Source organism: Salvelinus alpinus, chromosome 27 (assembly GCF_045679555.1).
Source record: "Salvelinus alpinus chromosome 27, SLU_Salpinus.1, whole genome shotgun sequence".
In the NCBI taxonomy this organism is placed as follows: domain Eukaryota; kingdom Metazoa; phylum Chordata; class Actinopteri; order Salmoniformes; family Salmonidae; genus Salvelinus; species Salvelinus alpinus.
The window spans coordinates 40862967-40884510 of NC_092112.1; the positions used below are offsets into that span (position 1 = coordinate 40862967).

General features: G+C 42.5%; 2 protein-coding genes across 2 annotated transcripts; one reads left to right on the forward strand and one right to left on the reverse strand.

The window, feature by feature from the left end:
- The first annotated feature begins 868 nt into the window (after positions 1-868).
- Positions 869-4877, forward strand: lft1 (lefty1). The gene is made up of 4 exons (XM_071369226.1): positions 869-3299; positions 3518-3761; positions 3884-4123; positions 4254-4877. The coding sequence occupies exons 1-4, from the start codon at positions 3032-3034 to the stop codon at positions 4576-4578; spliced, it is 1077 nt and encodes a 358-aa protein (XP_071225327.1). The 5' UTR covers positions 869-3031; the 3' UTR covers positions 4579-4877.
- A 3140-nt stretch (positions 4878-8017) lies between these two features.
- LOC139556570 (heterogeneous nuclear ribonucleoprotein U-like) lies at positions 8018-18087 on the reverse strand. The gene is made up of 14 exons (XM_071370689.1): positions 17408-18087; positions 16352-16466; positions 14460-14539; positions 14013-14152; positions 13658-13757; positions 13292-13404; positions 12656-12919; positions 12296-12415; positions 11925-12053; positions 11483-11651; positions 10767-11051; positions 10198-10478; positions 9792-9968; positions 8018-8687 (listed from the first exon to the last, which is right to left on the reverse strand). The coding sequence occupies exons 1-14, from the start codon at positions 17892-17894 to the stop codon at positions 8637-8639; spliced, it is 2511 nt and encodes an 836-aa protein (XP_071226790.1). The 5' UTR covers positions 17895-18087; the 3' UTR covers positions 8018-8636.
- Positions 18088-21544: the final 3457 nt, after the last annotated feature.

Sequence of the window (21544 nt, forward strand, 5' to 3'; positions counted from 1 at the left end):
GGTTGCTACAGATAACGATTGGTAGATTTGTCAGTCATCCACAAGGTGATTAAAAAGTTACTTTTATTTATTTATTTCAAGTTTGTCAATTTCATATTAACAATGATAAACATGGAATCTCTGCTAAGTGAGCATCTACTTTAGTCGGATGCAAAATATTGTAGCCTAGATTCCTCTTCAAGATTATGACAGTCTCCTATAGTCAATGAACAAATGGAAATAAATTACTAGGATGAAAACAGTTAATATCGTTTTGAAACGATATTAACTGTGATACAAATTAAATGAACACAATTATGCTATAGCCGGGTCAATTAAATACCCTATACGACTGAACCGTAAGTGGATTGTTGTCTGGCCCTGCACATGTCTAGCGCTTTCAACTGGCTTGCCTCCCACTCTTGCCTTGTCCTCAGACTTGCTCAATGATTATTGGCCTACATTGCCCACTTGAATCCTGGGCAGTTAGTTACAAGTGGAGCAATTCAGGTGCAAAACATTGCATTTCTTCAAATATTTGAGATAAGGCAGGATACCATGATCAGGAAGTTAGTGACAACAATGTAATGTCATGTAAATAATTAGGGCTACAACTTCAATATTGACCTTTACACACAGCTTCCTTTTCTCATTTGAGATGCTCAAAATAATAGGCCTACTCTTCTGATGTTCTGCTGAAGTCAAGTCCATGCAAATGTGCAGTAGGCCTGTACTTTAGATTTGGGTAAATGTCATTTTAAGCCTCTTTCCCTATAATTATCATATTTCAAACCATAAAATTAGAAAATATGTTTGATTTAACGATCATGTGATAATGGGCATAGAGAGGGGGATTTTGACTGTGTTTACACAGGTAGCCTAATTCTGATCTTTTACCCAATTATTGGCAACTGATCTGATTGATCAAAATACTAATAATTGGCCTAAAGAGCACAGATAAATTAAACAGCTTTTCTAATGCAGATGTAAGATGTTAATTAACACTATTGTTATGGATTGTAAGAGCTGGCAGGCCTTTGATTGAGGATGATTTGCATGTTGGGAGAATCAGATGTATCTGTGCTTTGAACCAGGGACCTGTCTTGGCTTTGATTGGGAAGGGTGAAAGACTGCCAAATATCATACAAGAGGAATCTTAATTGACTAAATTATGGGTCGAAGTGGAAGGAAAGGTTTTGTGTGTTTTGTGATTTCAAGAGATCACTGAGATCCCTAGGCTATGTATAGGCTGACCCAATATAGCTGGTCTGAATTCACATGTCTACTGTGGTGTTTCTAATCATCAGACAATCTTATTGCATATTCCAACCTTACATTACAAGCTACTTGTTTGTGTGAAAAGATCATACATTCACTGATGTGGATATGATTGTAATCTACATTGTAAATCAGTACGACTGATTTCTTAAATTATCGTTTCATGTGTCTGTAGATTTAAGGATGTAGTGATTGATGTATGCAGACTTGGGTCAAATGTCAAATCCTTTGGTGCTTGGAGTTTGCACTTTTGGCAGTATTCCATGGGCAACGTAGTGGGTAAACTAAATCATGCCTAGTTTAATTGAAAGTATTTGACATGACCCAGGTCTGGATGTACCAATGTAGCAATAGATTTCAGGTATTTTAATTATTAAAATAGCCTAGAATATAGTAGCTGCAGAGCATAGAGTGTGGTTTTCAGATGTGGCTAGCAATGGTCCCCCTTGACAGTCATCTGACATTTGTTCTTCCTGTGTCCTCCTTTAGTTTGTCTGACATCTCTAAGCAAATAAGCCCCAATACACAAACACAGACAGGGCCCATTCTAGGGCCACCAACCCCTCTTCTAATGTTTGCGTGACAAAAAAGGCAAGGCAAATCCTGCTATGGAATCAGATAATCACCACCATGTGAAGAGCCTCCCAATCCACATCGACTCTTGGATTAACTGTCTGTTTGGCTAATAATTTTAATCTGTCGGAGGGGCAGAAGGGGTGATGGGTTTGGAATAAACATGTAATCCCGTTGCCCCCTCCTCCCCAGAGTCCCCACACCAGTGATGGGCCATAAATGGGACCCTTGATCAACTAAAATAGCTGCCAGACAGACAGAAATAAACACACTGACATACTGTTGCCAGACTGGGCTTGCTTTACATTGTCCAGTGGAATGCACACGTTAGGGTGTGTAGACAACAGTGATACTGAGAGGTTGCAGCCCAGGTTCACAGGGTCAGGGGCTGTCTGGGAACACATGTGCAGATGTAGACAACATGAAGAAGAGTCCATGGAAAGACATTTGTTTTCAAAAAAATAAGTATTATGCAATGGTAATATTTAGCCTCTTTAAAGAAATATACTTTAGTATTGATCAAAATATTACATCAATCAAAAAAGAGTCCATCCTTTGTGATGATTTTGAAATATAGGAACAGGATGCAGACATTTACTCCAACCTATTTGTAATCCTCTCATCCTGCAAACTAACAATAATTAAAACTACCTCAAATAAAGTAGGCTAATACATGTATGCCTCTGGATCAATTCAATATTTCCAACCCACAACAATCCAATAACTATACTGTCTTTAGGAGTCTTCTTACCGCAAACATCTCTGCAAAGCTATGCTTTTGTGACAAGCATCCAAGACTTCCCATTGATATTGAGCAGACAGAATTTTACAAATGCTTTGTATGAAATTGTAGGTTCTACATTGTAGAAATCCCTGTATGATTCTAGAGGAATGGTGTTCAAAGGACCCTATTACATGAAACGGATACAATACATCGTTTGGGAGATGGTTGCCTTTCAAGTATGGCACTTCTGATGTCTTGACCGGGACGTGGCTTCTAATGTCACACCTTTGTTGAGATAGCCTATCGGTCCCCCTCCCCATCCCCCTCCTCCTCCTCAATGTGCGAATGACTGACTGGGAGGGCCAGGGGCTTATAAGGGCCGGCCGATGTCAGAGTGCCACTGTCTCTCTCTGAGCTACTTTGCAGCTGTACTTCTCTTCTCTCTGCTGGACACGATACCCTCTTAGAAGATTTACGATGGATTTGCTCCGTGTTTGCGTTTTGTGCGCTGCTGCTTTCGTCACCGTCTCCAAGGCTTTTACGCACAACGACATGAAGGATGCCCTGCTTCAAACACTTGGGCTGGATGATGTTCCGAAAATTCACAAAAGGGATTTGGAGAATCTTGTCATCCCGACGCACATTAAGAATAAATACCTGTCAATGCTGAAGCTGCACCACGACAGGCGGCGCAGGTCTCTGCCGAGCTTGGCGGGAATCCTCAGGGGAATTCGAGGAAATGCAGGTAAAATCATTTTACAGTACAGACATAAATAAAATGCTTCCTAAATCTGAATAATTTTTAATTGAATGTTGTCAGAATTATTTTTTGTGTATAGGAGCACACATTTACTTTTTTATTCATTTGTGGTTCTGTTTATGCAAGTGTGCATTCCAACCCATTCATATTTTTTTCGGATTTTATATTCCACACCTAAGCATTTCTATGTTCTGTTTTATTAGATATCTCTGGAGAGTTTGTGTACTCGGACACCACTCGGCAACGGATGGTCTTCGATATGGATACCCGCATCCCCCATAACAGCGAGGTGACCATGGCCGAACTGAAACTGTACAATAAAGCCCCTAACAAGCGCTCCATGCCCGAGAGGAGGAACCACCGGCCAGTCAACAACGCCAGAGTCTCCATCTACTGGGTAGATATGCTGGAGAACGGCTCTAACAGAACCTCTCTGGTGGACTCACGGTAAGATTTTACGCAAAGCCATGTCGTGTCCAGATCATTTCCGTTAGGCTATGTGTTGTCCTTTGTTCTTATCATTTAGACCCTATGTGCAAGGTTTTTAATCAACCATTTATTTCCTGTAGGTTGATCCCCATCCATGAGACCGGCTGGAAAAGCTTTGATGTCACGCAGGCTTTGCACTATTGGTCAAAGACGCAGCAAAAAACACCTATGCACCTGGAGGTGTGGATCGAGGGCGAGAGACCTGGCAGCTACGCGGCAGAAATAGCCAAGAGTGTCCACTTTACCACCCAGGACCAGGCGGACAACACCTTGGGAAAACCTGAGCTGGTCCTCTACACGCTCAACCTCGAAGAGTTTGGGTAAGACGCTCTTTGATATGCAGAATGTATAAACATTGTAACACCGATCCGGTGACAATTATCATACCTTTTAGGCTACACATCAATTAGTACAAGTTAACTAACGACTCCCTATTTGGTTTCCGCATAGGTCTCGAGGCGACTGTGAAAACAACCCAGATAAGGACACGTGCTGCAGAGATAAATACTTCATCAATTTCCGCGCGCTCACGTGGACCCAGTACTGGATCATCGAGCCAGCGGGATACCAGGCCTACAGATGCGCCGGGGGATGCAAGCAGCCCAAGCGCAACTATGGCTACGGGGAGAGGAAGTGTAGCATCGCAGAGAGCGCTCCGCTGCCCATTATGTACCTGGTCAAGAAGGGCGACTACACCGAGATAGAAGTGGCCGAGTTCCCCAACATGATCGTGGAGTCATGTGCCTGCACTATGGACAACGTCTCCATAGTTTGAAGTTAAGTGTTTGGGACTGGGCAGGGCAGGACACCTCCAAATGGACTTACAGTACTTTTCTATTTAAAATAGGAATTCTCAGGGAGAGTTGCAGGCCATAATAAGAGGGAGCATGGCAGAACTCTTGAGATAAACTAACCAAGCACTTTATTATATTTTGTAAATAATTCATTCATAGGGTTTGCCTTTGTATGAATGGTATACTGTACCACTCAGAAGAAAATGTCAGATTTGGTCTCAGATGTTATATTTTTGAGCTGTAAATACTATGGATTTCATGATTAAATGTAACATATTTTCTTTAATTAAGAAGTCTTATTTTGTTATTTGTCATGAAGCGCGATTGGGAAAATCACACTGACAGCCATTAAGGTATCCTCACACCCACCACTTGACTTCATCTAAGCCTACATACACATTGTCGTCCTTATTTAGCACTGTATTTAGTTGGTAATGATAAGTCAATAACCATTATTTATCTAATGACATAACTTGTTTCAGTGAAAGAGCATTAGGCGGGGACTGTCGTGGTTAAACAGACTTGTTGAGCATCATTTACATCAGCTTCCTGGCTGAGTGTGCTGGTTGTTTGATTCCATTAGGATGAGCCGGGGGCCACATAGGGAGCAGACACTGTCACACAAACCCAGAGGCCATATTTACAATCTCCATGTTTACATCTAGCTTAGCAGATAAATAGGACCCAGACATAGTCAAGGAGAGAGAACTCCATAGACAATCAAGGCTCAATTGCAGACTCTGGGGGTCTTGTCATTTTAATGGGGGTACTTAAGGCTTTAGAGCTTAGGCTAGTCTGGGTACACATTGCAAAGGCAATGCCAAGAGCACCCTGTTGTGTGTTCTTGGTTTGGAAAAGTAGTTTGTGTCAGCCACAGACTTCTGATATGTTATATAAATAGGCAGCTAGGTTTCCTCCTATATCACATGTTCAGATATAAAGCCACAGACTTCTGATATGTTACATAAATAGGCAGCTAGGTTTCCTCCTATATCACATGTTCAGATATAAAGTGAACGTTTAGGGCCAGTTTCCCAGACACAGTTAAGCCTAGTCCTGGACTTGATCAATGTAGAAACTCCATTAAAAGTACTTTTTAGTCCAGGACTAGGCTTAACTGTGTCTGGGAAACTGGCCCTAAACGTTCACTTTATATCTGAACATGGATATAGGAGGAAACCTAGCTGCCTATTTATGTAACATATCAGAAGTCTGTGGCTTTATATCTGAACATGTGATATAGGAGGAAACCTAGCTGCCTATTTATATAACATATCAGAAGTCTGTGGCTGACACAAACTACTTTTCCAAACCAAGAACACACAACAGGGTGCTCTTGGCATTGCCTTTGCAATGTGTACCCAGACTAGCCTAAGCTCTAAAGCCTTAAGTACCCCCATTAAAATGACAAGACCCCCAGAGTCTGCAATTGAGCCTTGATTGTCTATGGAGTTCTCTCTCCTTGACTATGTCTGGGTCCTATTTATCTGCTAAGCTAGATGTAAACATGGAGATTGTAAATATGGCCTCTGGGTTTGTGTGACAGTGTCTGCTCCCTATGTGGCCCCCGGCTCATCCTAATGGAATCAAACAACCAGCACACTCAGCCAGGAAGCTGATGTAAATGATGCTCAACAAGTCTGTTTAACCACGACAGTCCCCGCCTGGAAACCTTCCCTTGGAGATTTGGAGGAAGAAGCACTTATTTTTATAATCATTCACTTTATTGATCATGTGACAAAAATACGTAGAAAACATAACTGATGCATCAACACATATCAAAACATTGTCCAATAAAAAAAGAGATCTCAGCAGGAAGAGAAAAGCTGTAAGTTACTTACAACGTAATGAATTAGTATATTGAAAATATTTAGTAATATACACACTGCTGAAAGAAATTAGATATTTTTTGATCTGTTTGGTTGGGCTATTTTTAACTTGCATTATTATGCAGAATACTTTAAATCAGTTCATGGACATCCATTCAATTTGACATAAAAAAAACTGGTCAATTATACAGCACACCTGGTCATACAATTTTAAATAAGCTAATGAAACAATTACAAAATGGACTGACAATTTTGTCTAATTGTTTTCAATGATCTAGCAACACAATGTTACAGTGGAACACACATCACTTTGACACTGCTGGTAGGCTTCTCAGCCTGAGCTATGCGAGTTTATACATGTAAGAGCTGACATTGTCGGGCTACTCCGTCACCAATTCATTTGAACAGAGAGTTCACACACCTCAACAGATGTGACTGACTTGGTTTGGACCTGGATCATGTGTGCCATAAGACTGTTAGCCTACTGAGCTTAAGCCCGGGCATTAGCATTGAGAGATAAGCGCATTGGGCCAGTAACCGAAAGGTCGCTGGTTCAAAACCCTTATCCGACTAGCTGAAAAATCTCCCAAAGTGCCATTGAGCAAGGCACATAAACCTAATTGCTCCTGTAAATCGAGCTGGATAAATTACACTAAAAGCAAGACTTCAGGTCTCTAACCTCCATTACACATACAAAACTAAATGTCTGCTCCATGTGTTTCAATGTCAGTCACTTCTAGTAGCAGTGAGGGTATAGGTGGGTATACACCGACATGTAGGCCTTTAATTGCTGGTGTAAATGCAAACCGCTGTAGTTTTTAAAATCATCCAACCACTTTCAATATAGCCTACAACTGAGTGTTGAACATATGTGCTAAGCCAGCCACAGAATGTATACCCTTCCATTAAAGCATAGTAGTTCAAATTAACCTGGTCCCAGATTTGTTTGTGCTCATCGACTCTGGGAGAATCTCAATTCCATATGGCTAGCGTCCTCTCGTGTTAAAACCCATTGGATGAGAAAGCCAGAGGTCCTGCCCCTCTGACATTCTCCTCCAATGGTTGAGGCGAGAACACAATTGAGATGCTCACACTAATCAAAGCTTAACCTAAAAATGCCACACCAATCAACCAAAGTTTGACAAATTAAAAGAACCACTCTTCAATTTACACCTGAGAATCAAGCCTGGTCAGCACCATGATCAGTAATGTGTCCCATTTTATCAAGAAATATACAAATCACAAAATAAATGATAATATCAAAAGGCATAATGCAATATTTAAAAATGGCTTCTAATACCCTACAGAAATGGATTTGCTGTAATATTTCTTCAAAGCACAATGGCATCCAGATGAACAGGTATCTTGCAAAATATCAACTCAATGAGATTAACCTGTATCATTAAAAGGTGAAAAGAGTTGTGTATTAACAATGGATGATTTACATCAGTAAGTAGCACATTGTGAGATGCTAACTGTATAGATATGATAGGGCGGATGTCCTTGTTTGAAGTAGCAAACCAGCCCATTGCCCATTCAGAAGGTACTTTAGGTAACCTTTGAACTCAAGTAAAAGTCATAAGCCATAGACTTCTGCAAAAAGCAAATAGGTTGTTTATTGTAAATCTACGGAGTTTAGATTACATGCTTGATGTTTTAATTAAAAATAACAAATTACTGTTTGTTGCTTATGGACTACATATACAATCACTAACAATACTATAGCTACCATGCCTCTCATAAGATAATAACCGAAAGGAACTAAGTGTTCTCCCTTCTTATACAAACAAATACAACTAAGCAAGACAATATTTACATTTTGTAAAAAAAAAAAACATTACACAGAAAATGCACAACCCTGAAAAAGTCACTGAAGCAGAACATTTTTGCGGTTCGTGATGTGGTATGTTTCTCAAACATGTGATTTCACATGTTTGATGTGTGATTTCTCAAACATGTGATTTTAAAAGCATGTGATTTCTTTAAAATGTGGGGAAAATATCATAAAATGTACAAAATCAAATGAAAAACCCATAAAGCTTCAGAGAGACTCCTCTCCTCAGATGTGGAATGTTGCTCCATCGTCTTGTGTTTTTTTGTTTTTAATTTAAAAAGTGGGTTCTAGAAAAAACAGGAGGGGTGGAACAGGGGGTCCGTGGCTAGTGGTTGGTTACCATTAATGGCCACCAGTCCTTTTGATCAGAAAGTCTTTAATAGTATCCTGGCTGATACTGCTGGCTCCATGGCTTCTGGTTCCAAAACTGGGGACACAGATCAAGGAAGTTAGACGCAGACAATAGAAGACACCTCTTAAAAAGTGACATTAGGCCTCACAATGCAAACTTTCCCAATTCGCATTCTCAGCCTCAAAGTATACTCCACCATCCAGAATGTAGTCATAATACCCATAAAACCTAGCAGTCAAACAGAGAAATGGTTCCAATCCTTTTCCATAAATTTTGCCCATAGGGGATTTTAGAAACACTTAAAATAAGGGCTGTGTTTTACATAGGCTTACCCTAGCGTGACGTTTTGATAACCTTGTAAATCTCTAGGACAAGGTGACTTAATACGTATTTACCAACAAAAATAAAATGCTAATTATCTGCTAATGTGGCTATCATAAAGAACTACAAATTCCATGGTCGACGTGACAAAGGTAAGAATTACATTTACATTTAAGTCATTTAGCAGACGCTCTTATCCAGAGCGACTTACAAATTGAGAATCTCTGGATTAACTATCTAATGTTAGCTAAATGTAGTAATTAATAAATTGGCAACATTTCTTAAATTGACAATTCTGTGAACTGTCTTGTGCAAGTTTTAAATTGACAATCCCTGTTAGCAAAGGTGTCTGCTCGACATGACGCGCAGGAGCCTGCAGGGATTTGTAGTTTTGCATGTCGTCTACTTAGGTGCTAATTAGCATTTTCAAAACTCAGAGTAAATAGAGCGGAAAATATTGTTAAGTAACCTTGGCCTAGCGAGATTTACATGGTTACCAAACCTTCACGCAAAGGTAAGCCTACACGAAACAGTCCTAACTTTAAGTGTTTCTAAAATCCTCTATGGGAAAAATAAATGGAAGAAAACGATTGGGACCATTTCCCTGTTTTATGGGTATTATGACACGTCCACAGTGGGGCTCTATAGACCCTGGCTGCATTTACACATGCAGTCCAATTTTGATCTTTTGCCCAATTATTAGCAAAAGACCAATTAGTTAATAAAGATCTGTATTGGTCTGCCTGTGTAAACACAGCCATAGTGCGATATAAAAAAAAAAAAAATGGGAGAACATTCAATTGAATTACAAGGCTAACAAGCTAGGATTTGCCCTTTGAACTCAAAACGGAGACTCACCCCTTGCTGCCAGCTCTGGTTGAAGGCCTGAGCCTTGTCCATGCCGAATCCTCCCCCAGTCCTGTTGTCTCCAAATCCGCCGCCACGTCCTCCACCATTCCTGCCACCCCCAAACCCACCGCTGCCATTCTTGTTGCCAAAATTCCCACGGCTGTTGCCTGCTCTGGGCTGGAACCCCTGGGGAGAAAGACAAGAGACATCTCGCTAATAAATACACAATTGTAGCAATAACTTTTTGATAACACCTTATTTGGATAGTTCCCTAAACATGGTTTATAAAATGTAATGTATCAACTATATACCAACTCTAATCCTAGTCAATAGTTTGAGCATCTACACACCTTCTATAGAAGATTATCCAAATAAAGGCCAACTTGTAATTCTCCATTGCTGTGACCAAACCCACCTGGTTGAAGTTGCCCCTGTGACCGCCGCCGCCTCGGCTCATGTGACCGCCGCCTCCTCGGCTCATGTGACCGCCTCCTCCTCGGCTCATTGGAGGACCACCTCTGTTCATGGCTCCACCCCTGTGGCCCCTCATCGGTCCTCCTCTTGGGGCCCCTCCCTGGGGAGCCATGAGGGCGCCGCCCCTGTTAAAGTTGCCCCGGGTGGCGAATCCACCTCTGAAGGCTGGAGGGGGCATGAACCCTCTAGGGGGGCGAGTGAACCCACCACGTGGGCCTGGAGCTGGGTGGAGGCAGACATGGACACATCAGTTAGACTGGGGTTGAATCTTAATGATCTAAAATCCTCTCCTCATCTCCACTATTCAATAACTACAGGATAAATGCAAGTGAAAAAGGGCAGAGGCCCATCAAGAGGTTTGATTTGCCTTCACCTGTCCAGTCCTATCAGATCATTGCAGACAAAACAAGGAATGTTTTAGCAATTTAGCGAGAGCTAAAAACGGGTAAAACCTGTCATGCCAAAACCCTAATCATCTGACCAATATTGCTGATAATTGTGATCTCCCACCTCCTCGGAAGTTGCCTCTCTGCTGGAAGCCACCTCGTCCACCTCCTCTCTGGCCGGGTCCACCTCCACGGTTGAACTGGTTCTTGCCTCTGCCTCCCCCCCGGACACCTCCACCTCCTCCTCTCTTGGGGGTCAAAGACCCCTGGTTGGGCTTCTTCTCAGCCGGCAGGGCCGCCTTGCTCTCCTCCTTGTACTGCTCCACCAGCTTGGCGGCATCCTCCTTCTGCAGCTCAGCGTAGCTCACCTCAGCGAAGCTCTCGCCTTCCTCTGGCATGGTGAAGAATCCTGCACCGGGGAAAGAGTCAAGGAGCTGGTGTGGTTACGAAGACAGCTTATGAACTAGATTTGTAGTGACGGTAAGCGCTGCTGTGAAAGCTGCGGTGTTCCTCCCACCTGGTCCAGAGACAGGGGTACAGCCCCTGACCCAGGGTTTAGGAGAGAGGGTCACTCTGCCCCCCTGATATGGCCACTTGTGACACAGACAGCCACGAGTGGGCAAAGCTTAGAGGGGGTTAGCCATGCTAACATGAAAACCAAAATTGTTTTGGGGAGAATATATCAGTGTATGTGTGCGGGTACCCTTACTCTATTACTACAAACTTTCTGAAGGCTTTTGGATTAGTGCTAAAGCCGTGAAGTCGCTAGCTTTTTAGCACGGTAGGAGAGACGACTTTTAACAGTTTTTATTAGTGAAGTAGCTCATCTCACGTCGTTACCTTTCATTTTGAGGAGAGCGTGCTCGGGCACGTCTTTCCCGTCGCTCTCGGCCTTCTTCTGGGCCCTCTCCTTGTAGTCGTCGTCTGAGGGACAGACCACCACAGCCTTCCGCTGGTACCCAGCAAACAGACACATCTTCCTCTTCTGGCCCGGGGCAGACAGGTTGGTCTGGGCAGAGGAAGGAGGGGTAATTACTTATAATGCTGATCCGTGTGATTATAAATAATGATGATTTGGACTGCTTTGTTGGCACCGAAGACCTGCCTACACTATATAATGATGTACTCATGTGTATGAGACTATTCTACCTGTATGCATGTAGTGTGTGTTCCATGTGTATTCAAATATCTACTTTCCTATTCACAATAAGTACTAAAGGTCAGTGTTCGCGACTTGTAAGAAATCGGCTGTGATGGAATGCGATAGAATATCAAGCCTTACGTGGTCCAGGATATAGTTCCTCTTCTTGCGAGCAGCGATCTCAATGAACTTGCCCAGGAAGAGAGGTGCACGCTGGGAAATGGCCGTGAGCTTTGTTGTGTCCTTCTCCTGACGCTTCAAGCTGCCAATCTACATATGAAAATGAATGGCAAAAAGAGACTAATAACATTCAACAGATGCAGGACAGGATATATGCCTACAGTGCCAAATAATGACCAGGGACTGCATATACAACAATTAGGATAGGACTGAAAGTATATTTCACAAACTAAATTGACAGACAACTAGGACCTCATTCTAAGATGGGTGCAGAGAGAATTTATTCTAAAATACTGAGGGCCACAAACACCATGACTAAGTACAACACTGACCATCATCTTCTCCACGATGGTGTCGCTGCCCAGGATGTAATATTTCCCAGGGTTCTCCTGGATGTGCTTGTTGACCCAGGTGCTCTTTCCTGAGCCAGGCAGGCCCACCATGGCAATCACCTACAACGACACACATACGCAACAGAGCAGTAAGTGGCGGAAGAAGTTATGCACATAAAATAAATCAACATTAGTTTGAGGGAAAAGGCCCTAGAAATATGCAAATCATTATCTGATACACATTTTACTAACCGTTTATTCTGAAATATACAGGTTGAGCTTATGGATAGACCCCAATGCTAGGGAGGCCCTTGTGTCAAACAAATCACTGCCAGTGATTTTTGGGGTTGCCATAGTTACCTCGCAGTCCTTCTTGGTGTCAGGTGCCTTGGGTCCGCGGACACGGTCGTCCATGGCGACCTGCTGCAGGAAGGTGTAGCCCTCTGGCTGGGGGAAGTAGGGCGTGTCCATCTGGCCAAAGTTGAACTCCACTGCACAATTGTGGCAGATGACGTGGGGGAAGAGCGCTTTCCCTGCTAGGGACTCCTTACTGGCCTGGAAGGCCACCACTGGCTCATTACCATTCTTAGAAAAGGACATCTCCACCTCCTCACCTTCAAAGTTCTGCAATAGAACATTTTACAGCTTGTAGTTTCAATGTACAAAATATAACATTGACCGTTGAAAATGTGAGGTGCTAATGGGGAAGTTATCACCCCACACTTAGAATCCCCAAATACAAATACTGGTTGATTGGTTTTGATGGGTTTTTGTGGACATAGATTACCCTCTGAACAGAAGACTTTGAAGAAAGCTTACATCATTGACTATGTTTTCAAATAAATGTCATCTAAATGCTTTGTTTTTTTGGGACGGGCCCCAGTGACGAGGAACCCGACACCACATGAAAGTCTGAATATTCATTTAAAAATTGGCCTGTGCGTTGAGAATATTACGTTATTGCAACTAGTAGGGCTAAATTAAGAAAGATCTTACAATGAGGCAGCAGATGACGTCATTCTCATCATAAGTCTCCCCGAAATCTTCAGTCACGCAATTGGTGGTTTTCTTGCCTTTGCCAGAGTAGGCATAGGAATGCTCCTCCTCACCTGCAATGACATAACTCACATCAGACACGATACACAGCTGACTAGGTGATGTAACTAAAACTAGAATTTTGCCATATAAATTTTGGGATTTTAGTATTTCTGCACTCATCCCACTCATTGTTGCCTTGCAAAATACAACACACACAGGCTTTGTTCCAGTTCCATGTCATGCTCCCTAACAACCTCTAGAGGGTGCCAACATCCCATAACAACCATTATCTTTTTGAAAAACAACAATGCATTGGAGACTGACCAAGGAGCAGACTGCCAGTAGCTAGGGACCATCCAACCTGGACCTCATGGATGTCCATGTTCTTACTGGATATGTGTTTCACTGGGATCTTCTCAGTTATCTGTTGGCACAATATTACATTGGTGATGTTCGCAGCAAATGGACTACATCAGGCATTTGATTGCACAACCAGGCGGTGAAAAAGCTATCAAAAAAAATATGACCCTTTATTTAACTGTGTAGTGGTGCATTTAAATGATAAAAATGGAGATAAACCCATTATCGTTTGTTATCTGAGGTCAGAATGTTATGAATTCCCAACTACAAATTAAACAAAAACTGGGCTAGACAAAAGAAGCCCAGCGTTTCTCCATACCTTCATCTCGTAGCAGGCCTTGCCCTGTGACAGCCCGTATGAGGCTCTGCCCCCGGACCACAGGTAGGCAAAGCTCTCCATGGTGAGAGAGGAGGCGCTGTAGCGGTCCCGGGACACCTTGAAGTGCAGGTCGCAGTTATCTGGGACACAAACAAACAAAACACATTAAGTTCCCTCTTCTCGGTCCCCTGACACTTCTAGATTCTAGTGTCATATCCCAAAATCTTCCCCTAGGCCCTATCCGCAATGCACTAGCGGAGATTAGAGAATATTGGATCGGGTGTAGGCAATGTGGCAAGCTAATCTTTACAAGTACATAGGGGCAGTAGTAGGGGCTATGATTTGATTTGGGATTGGGTGTAGGCATATTACTTCTGCACAAGTGTTTGTAGATGGATTCATTAAACCCAGCCCCGGCTGTCCATCTACACACCAAACATGACTCACAGTTGTCCAAGCAGACTGTTGTATCATCAAACTCCTCATCTTCCTCCTCCAGGGGTGGCAGTGGAGACTTGAGACTAGGCCTGAAAGAGAACACAGCCAGTCAGTCACAACGTCAGAGAATTAGAACGGAACCTGAATGCAATCGCAGGGACGGCCATCCGGTTGTGACCTCCTCCCGGAAGAGAAGGAGAGATCTAGAAGTGGAAAGAGTCCAGACTATGGGCGGAAATGGAACTCCAACATTTAAGCTATTGGAGTCTTTAGGTTTTGACAATCATGATGAAACAGCATCACTTACCTGCAGTGGTCCACTGGTGCCTTGGATAAAAAATACAAAATAAAACTAGTCCCAGGGGTTATATTTCTTATTATAAAAAGCATCAACAGCCAACAGGCCTCGCTGTGGGCAGAAACTGTGTTTATGGTTTGGAGAATGCTGAAAGGTCATGCCGTATAAAGGGCTGCTGGATATATTTAACTCTGTGTGGAGCTGCTCTCACTAAAGGTCAAATCTCATGTTCACGGAACAGAGGCTCGCAAGCTAGCTCCACATAGCCTAGAGGAGCTTCAACTGTGTGGCAGAGGTTCTAATACCCCAGCGACTGTAGTGATAAAAAGCTGAACTTGTTTGGAAATGTTGTGCCACACCGACTTACCAACAAAGGCCGTCAGAACCAGAATCAAGCTGTTGCCAAGTTGTGTTTATGAAACTAGCTTTGAAATATTGAATAGGAGTATCACAACATGAGGATAAGTGTTTCCAAAGCATGTAGACTGAAGCATTTGCAGAACTAAACCCTGCCTCAGGCACAGGAAGAACGCCATAATGCAGCGCTGCTCTTCAATCTTTGCAACAAAACATGTTAAAACCCGTTCGTGGTCATATTTCACAGTCCTCACAATGGCCACTAGTGCTGTAGTGTCAGACTCAATGGCCTCTCTCAACATTGGTCAGACCACACTCAGACCAAGGAGCATAAGCCAGGGGTCATCCAGTATAGTGTGTGGTTTAGCTAACAGCTTCTATGTGCTCTGCTCCAGTCAAAGGATCAGCCACCAGGTGATTTATTTGTTTACACAGGCTAGTGACATTCTGAGATGACAAGATAACCGCTCACTAGGTCAATGAAAACAAAATAGGGTTCCAGATACACACATGGGGGGGGGGGGGGGGGGGGTCCTTTCCCCAGACACAGATCAGCCTAGTCCTGGACTAAAAAGTATGTTTAATTGGGAATCTCCATTTGAATTTATTTTAAGTCCTGGACTAGGTTTAAGTGACCTGTATGGTGAGAAAGCATTCCTGTAAAAAAACATAACATCAATCACACGGAATATAATGATGACATGGTGGAGAGACACGTACTTTGACATAAAAGCAAACATTCAAAAAAGACAACAGTGCGAGCAGGAACAATGAGTGGTCAGTGGAGAGTACCAATCTCCAATTTGCGCGTCCGGAAAAAAGTGATACACCCTTGTGCCCTTACGCGACCCCCACCCCCACCTGTCCCAACCCATCATCTGCTACTCTTCCGGGAGTTTCTTTTTTGAGCAGCTTTGCGTCACCCTGTCAGTGTACACAATAAGCCTTTCTGCACAAAGAGAGTGAATGTTGAACAATCAAATTCATGTGTTCATTTCTCTTACACCCCTTATGGACTGCATAATGTAGTATGTGGGCACTGCATGTGTAATAATGGTAAGGTTAATTTAAAAGCCAGGGATGACCCTCAATTCAAACATGTATGAAACTTACATAATGTTGACAGAAGTTAGTTAAGTGAGGGTTTTGGCACTAATTAATGCATTGGCGCTTAAAGCCAATACAGTTCACATAGCTGTGATGGCTCTTCAGATATACCGAAGGCCATTTTGTCTCCCATCCTTACCAGCTGTATTTGTTCTCTTCAATAAATTCAAAGTAGCCCCTTCCATGTTCCTCCCGGCGTCTCTTAACACCCTTCTTATTCTTCTGATCAGCATTCGTGTCTTTGTCCGCATCCCCTTAGGAAATAAAAGAAGAATATAATGAGGTGCTCCTTTATTGAAAGGATAGGTCGCACTGTGACTGTGGTGGGGCTGGCCCACAGACGACTAACTTGTTGCCCATTACATTAGGACCCCATTGCCTGTCTGAAGTTAGACAGTAGAAGTCTACGGCTGTTTTGACCAGAGAGTAGGGTTGATTACAATGTAGCTGGTCAACAATACATATCAAATGTAAAGAGATGTAAACAATAACGACAAAATAGTAAAATAGGCACAATAACCCAGCTACGGTTAGAGTTTATTAAAATGGATCGGGAAATAGACCATTGTCAATCAGTCCCTGATGTTGGGGTAAATAATTTACTGAGGCAAGTCAGTGAAGAAAGACGAAACTTAACTGCAGGCTATCCTCCATTGACCCCCTTCCTGCACAATGCCATTCGCGGCTAGTTTACGAGTTAGCTTGACAGCTAGCTAGCTAATCCTTGTTCATTCAGTTACTGTTTACACAATGTTTGCTTTTAGCTAGCTACATTTCTACTATGAACAGTTTATTGGAACCCGTTTGTAGACGCATTAAGAATACTATTGAGTCGTAGTTAGAACCACGAGCCTACCAAAACCAGCACCTGTCGAATCTTGTCCACTGTCTGCTAGCGTCGCAAGTTAGCTATCCTAGTTAGCAAGCATTCTTTTGTGTAGTTGCTAGCTATGCTATCTAGCTAGGCTAACCAACCATACAGCAAAAAAAGTACGTATAGGGTGAGGTATCTTCGTGTAGTAGGACCAAGTTAAACAATATTTACCAAATGTTCTAGCTACACTAACCTTAACTAGCTAACAAATATACATCGAAACCAATTTCGCGAACGCACCCGACATATTATAGGCTAACGACGTTAGCAAAAACATGTGACACCCAGCCCAATCATTTTCGAATGGAACCAGCGACTCACCCTCTGCTGGATGGTCTCCAGGCTCACCATCCTCTGCGTCCAATGTAATTTTCTCCATGTCGTCCACACCTTCCTTCAGCATTGGATCCATTTCTTCCTCTTCTACCTCACCCATTTCGTCGTCCTCCTGGGCCGCGTTCTCTTCCTCCTCGCATTGGTCCACGACAGCGGCGTCTCCCTCTCCGTTTCCATTCTCTTCCTCCTCGTTGGCATCCATGCTTTCAACGACGGGGCCCTCGTCTTCTTCATCTTCCCCCATGTCCTCTTGGTCATCAGCAACGGCGGCGGCGTCGTCGTCTCCCACGGGAAAGCCTCCCTTCGCGGCCTCCAGCCCAAGGGGAGAATCTCCAGCCAGGGCCTCTTCGTCAAGCGCGGCCTGCAACCGGTCCATCAACTCGGCCTTCAACCCCTTGTCCGACAGCTGACGCTTTTTCAGCTCGTCCTTCAACTCGTTTACTTTCAGTTTTTTTACGTTAATTGAACTCATTTTGATAATATGTATAAAACACTAAACTGAAACACGCTGTTAAAATAAAGTAAAATTACAACAAAGACGGGAAATTCTGTAAAGGACGCTATGCAAGTTCACGTATTTTTAACTGCGCCAAATGGCAGTAGCGTTAATAGTCCTTTTCACTGGCAGAAGGGGTTGTGGGCGCCAAAGCGAGCAAACCCCTCCCGTATTCTTGCTCTTCTTCGATGATATAATGGCGGTCTGCAAACCAACATTATAGGTGCATACCGCCACCTACTGTGTTGGAATGTGTGGTCAATCACGGTTTACAACATTTCTAAATCCTCATGTCTAACGCAGTACTTCTGAGAAAATAAAAAAGAGCCCTACTAACTTCTAACAGAACCTCCCCATCCCCCAAATCCCTTCCATCCCCCCAACCCCATCCAACGGTCAATGACCCTACCCTTCAATCTTTCCCTTTCTTCAACATACTTAAAACAATATAACACATGCTTCACAGTTTAATCGACTGTACACTCCAGACACAAACCATTCACATGCTTGCCAACCAGATGTAATGACAAGTTCAATGTACAATGTCCTAAGCACAATTGAGCAAACACCACCTCTTCCTTCCTAATCTGACCTTTGAATCTTGGTCCACCGACCTTTTATTGGAGGGCATATAAATGCCGGCCTTAGAGTCCCATCTCTTCTACCACGCATGGCTCTGATCTTACATTTGCCCTCACCTCTACCCAGTGGAACATTAATATAAGTTATATCTCATTTAATAACCTGCCCAGGGACTGCGGTTGAAAATTAGCCGGCTGGCTAAAACCGGCACTTTTACTGAAACGTTGATTAATGTGCACTGTCCCTGTAAAAATAAAATACATAAACAAACAATAAACAAACATACATTTCAAAGCTCTTTTGGCTAACTGGTCTACAATTTCATTCCCTTCCACAACCAAATGTGCTGGGATCCAGCAGATTCTCACATGAATACCTCCAATAGTAATAGTCACTCCTATTAGATTTACCAGATGATAAACTATTCAATACCGACAGAGAATCTGAGCATACTAAAATTCTTACAGGTTGTACGTCCTCCACCCACTGGAGGAAAACTACTATCGCCAACAGTTCAACTGAGTATACTGTTAGTCTTCTACCCCTCCTGTATTCTTCTTATTTTTGTGCGTTTCTGGCAGACTAGATGCTGTATTGCTACCTTTCTCAGGTCGGAGTGCGAATTACACATTTAAGTATCTAATAGCCTCACACCCGTAGGTGCCAGCCGGTGGAATAAAGAAACGAAAATAGATTCCTTGCTATTTCGCTCTGCCTGTCATTTGGGCCAAAAATTGTTACAAGCAAAAATGCGGTCACACCCAACTCAGCCAGCTCACAGAAAAATGTCCTCTTATCCTCAGCATACCACCACAGTCTCTACCTCCCCACATTCCTCACTTCCCATCCGGGTGTTTCCCCAATAACAATAACTCACTTCCCAATCCACAATGAACCCCATCCCTCTTTTCACTCCCCAGATACCTACTGACCTTCCTCACAAAATTCTGGATAGAGAAATATTGCCTTCCCCGCTCCTGTATCTCCCATTCACGTTGCCACTCCTAGGTCAACTCCTCTGCTATGATACTCCTACATTCCATCCCCCCTAACAGGACCACCACATCTACCTCCTCCCTCTTCAGAGCTGCCTTCGCTACCTTATGTGCTACCTCATTTCCCTTACCCCAACATGAGCTGGGACCAACAGAAAACGTTACCTTACACCCTTCCTAAAGTGCCATTAACAGCTCTATTATATAAAATATATATATACAGGACCAGTCAAAAGTTTGGACACACCCACTCATTCAGGGGTTTTTCTTTATTTTTACTATGTTCTACATGGTAGAATAATAGTGAAGACATCAAAACTATGAAATAACACATATGGAATCATATAGAAACCAAAAAAGTGTAAAACAAATCAATCAAAATCAAAATATATTTTATATTCTTCAAAGTAGCTACCCTTTGCCTTGATGACAGCTTTGCACACTCTTGGCACTCTCAACCAGCTTCACCTGGAATGCTTTTCCAATAGTCATCAAATCAAATTTTATTTGTCACATACACATGGTTAGCAGATGTTAATGCGAGTGTAGCGAAATGCTTGTGCTTCTAGTTCCGACAATGCAGTAATAACCAACGAGTAATCTAACCTAACAATTCCACAACTACTACCTTATACACACAAGTGTAAAGGGATAAAGAATATGTACATAAAGATATATGAATGAGTGATGGTACAGAACGGCATAGGCAAGATGTAGTAGATGGTATAGAGTACAGTATATACATATGAGATGAGTAATGTAGGGTATATAAACATAGTGGCTAGTGATACATGTATTACATAAAGATGGCAAGATGCAGTAGATGATATAGAGTACAGTATATACATATACATATGAGATGAGTAATGTAGGGTATGTAAACATTATATTAAGTGGCATTGTTTAAAGTGGCTAGTGATACATTTTTACATACATTCCCATCAATTCCCATTATTAAAGTGGCTGGAGTTGAGTCAGTATGTTGGCAGCGGCCACTAAATGTTAGTGGTGGCTGTTTAACAGTCTGATGGCCTTGAGATAGAAACTGTTTTTCAGTCTCTCGGTCCCCGCTTTGATGCACCTGTACTGACCTCGCCTTCTGGATGATAGTCTTGAAGGAGTTCCCACATATGATGAGCACTTGTTGGCTGCTTTTCCTTCACTCTGCATTCCAACTCATCCCAAACCATCTCAATTGGTTTGAGGTCAGGTGATTGTGGAGGCCAGGTCATCTTATCCAGCACTCCATCACTCTCCTTCTTGGTCAAATAGCCCTTACACAGGATGGAGGTGTGTTGGGTCATTGTCCTGTTGAAAAACAAATGATAGTCCCACTAAGCGCAAACCAGATGGGATGGCATATCGCTGCAGAATGCTGTGGTAGCCATGCTGGTTAAGTGTGCCTTGAATTCTAAATAAATCACTGACAATGTCACCAGCAAAGCACCCCCACACCATCACTCCTCCTCCTCCATGCTTCATGGTGGGAACCACACATGCATAGATCCTCCGTTCACCTACTGTGTCCCACAAAGACACAGCGGTTTGAACCAAAAATCTCAAATTTGGACTCATCAGACCAAAGGAGAGATTTCCACCGGTCCAATGTCCATTGCTCGTGTTTCTTGGCAAGTCAAGTGTTTCCATGCAAGTCTTTTCTTCTTATTCGTGTCCTTTAAAAATCAAATCAAATTGTATTCGTCACAATAACAAGTGTAGACCTTACTGTGAAATGCTTACTTACAAACCCTTAACCAACAATTCAATTTTAAGAAAAATAATTAAGAAAGTTTTTACTAAACTATAATGAAATAAAAAAGAAGAAAATAGAAAAATAACAAATAATTAAAGAGCAAGAGCTGCTTTTCTCTGTTTCTCATTATCTATGCATAGTCACTTTAAGTCTACCTACTGTACATATTACCTGAATTACCACGACTAACCGTTTCCCCCGCACATTGACTCTGTACCAGTACCCCCTGTATATATATATATACGGGCGTTATATATATATAAAAGTAAAAATTAAGAAATATAAGTAACAAATAA

Bases quoted from the DNA above. Each gene is read 5' to 3' on its own strand.
- lft1 (XM_071369226.1), top strand. From the start codon at position 3,032: ATGGATTTGCTCCGTGTTTGCGTTTTGTGCGCTGCTGCTTTCGTCACC. The intron at 3,300-3,517 runs GTAAAATCATTT...CTGTTTTATTAG, and splicing joins GGGAATTCGAGGAAATGCAG to ATATCTCTGGAGAGTTTGTG. The intron at 3,762-3,883 runs GTAAGATTTTAC...TATTTCCTGTAG, and splicing joins ACCTCTCTGGTGGACTCACG to GTTGATCCCCATCCATGAGA.
- LOC139556570 (XM_071370689.1), bottom strand. From the start codon at position 17,894: ATGAGTTCAATTAACGTAAAAAAACTGAAAGTAAACGAGTTGAAGGAC. The intron at 13,758-14,012 runs GTATGGAGAAAC...TTGTGCCAACAG, and splicing joins AGGCCTGCTACGAGATGAAG to ATAACTGAGAAGATCCCAGT. The intron at 8,688-9,791 runs GTGAGTCTCCGT...CTGTGTCCCCAG, and splicing joins ACCAGAGCTGGCAGCAAGGG to TTTTGGAACCAGAAGCCATG.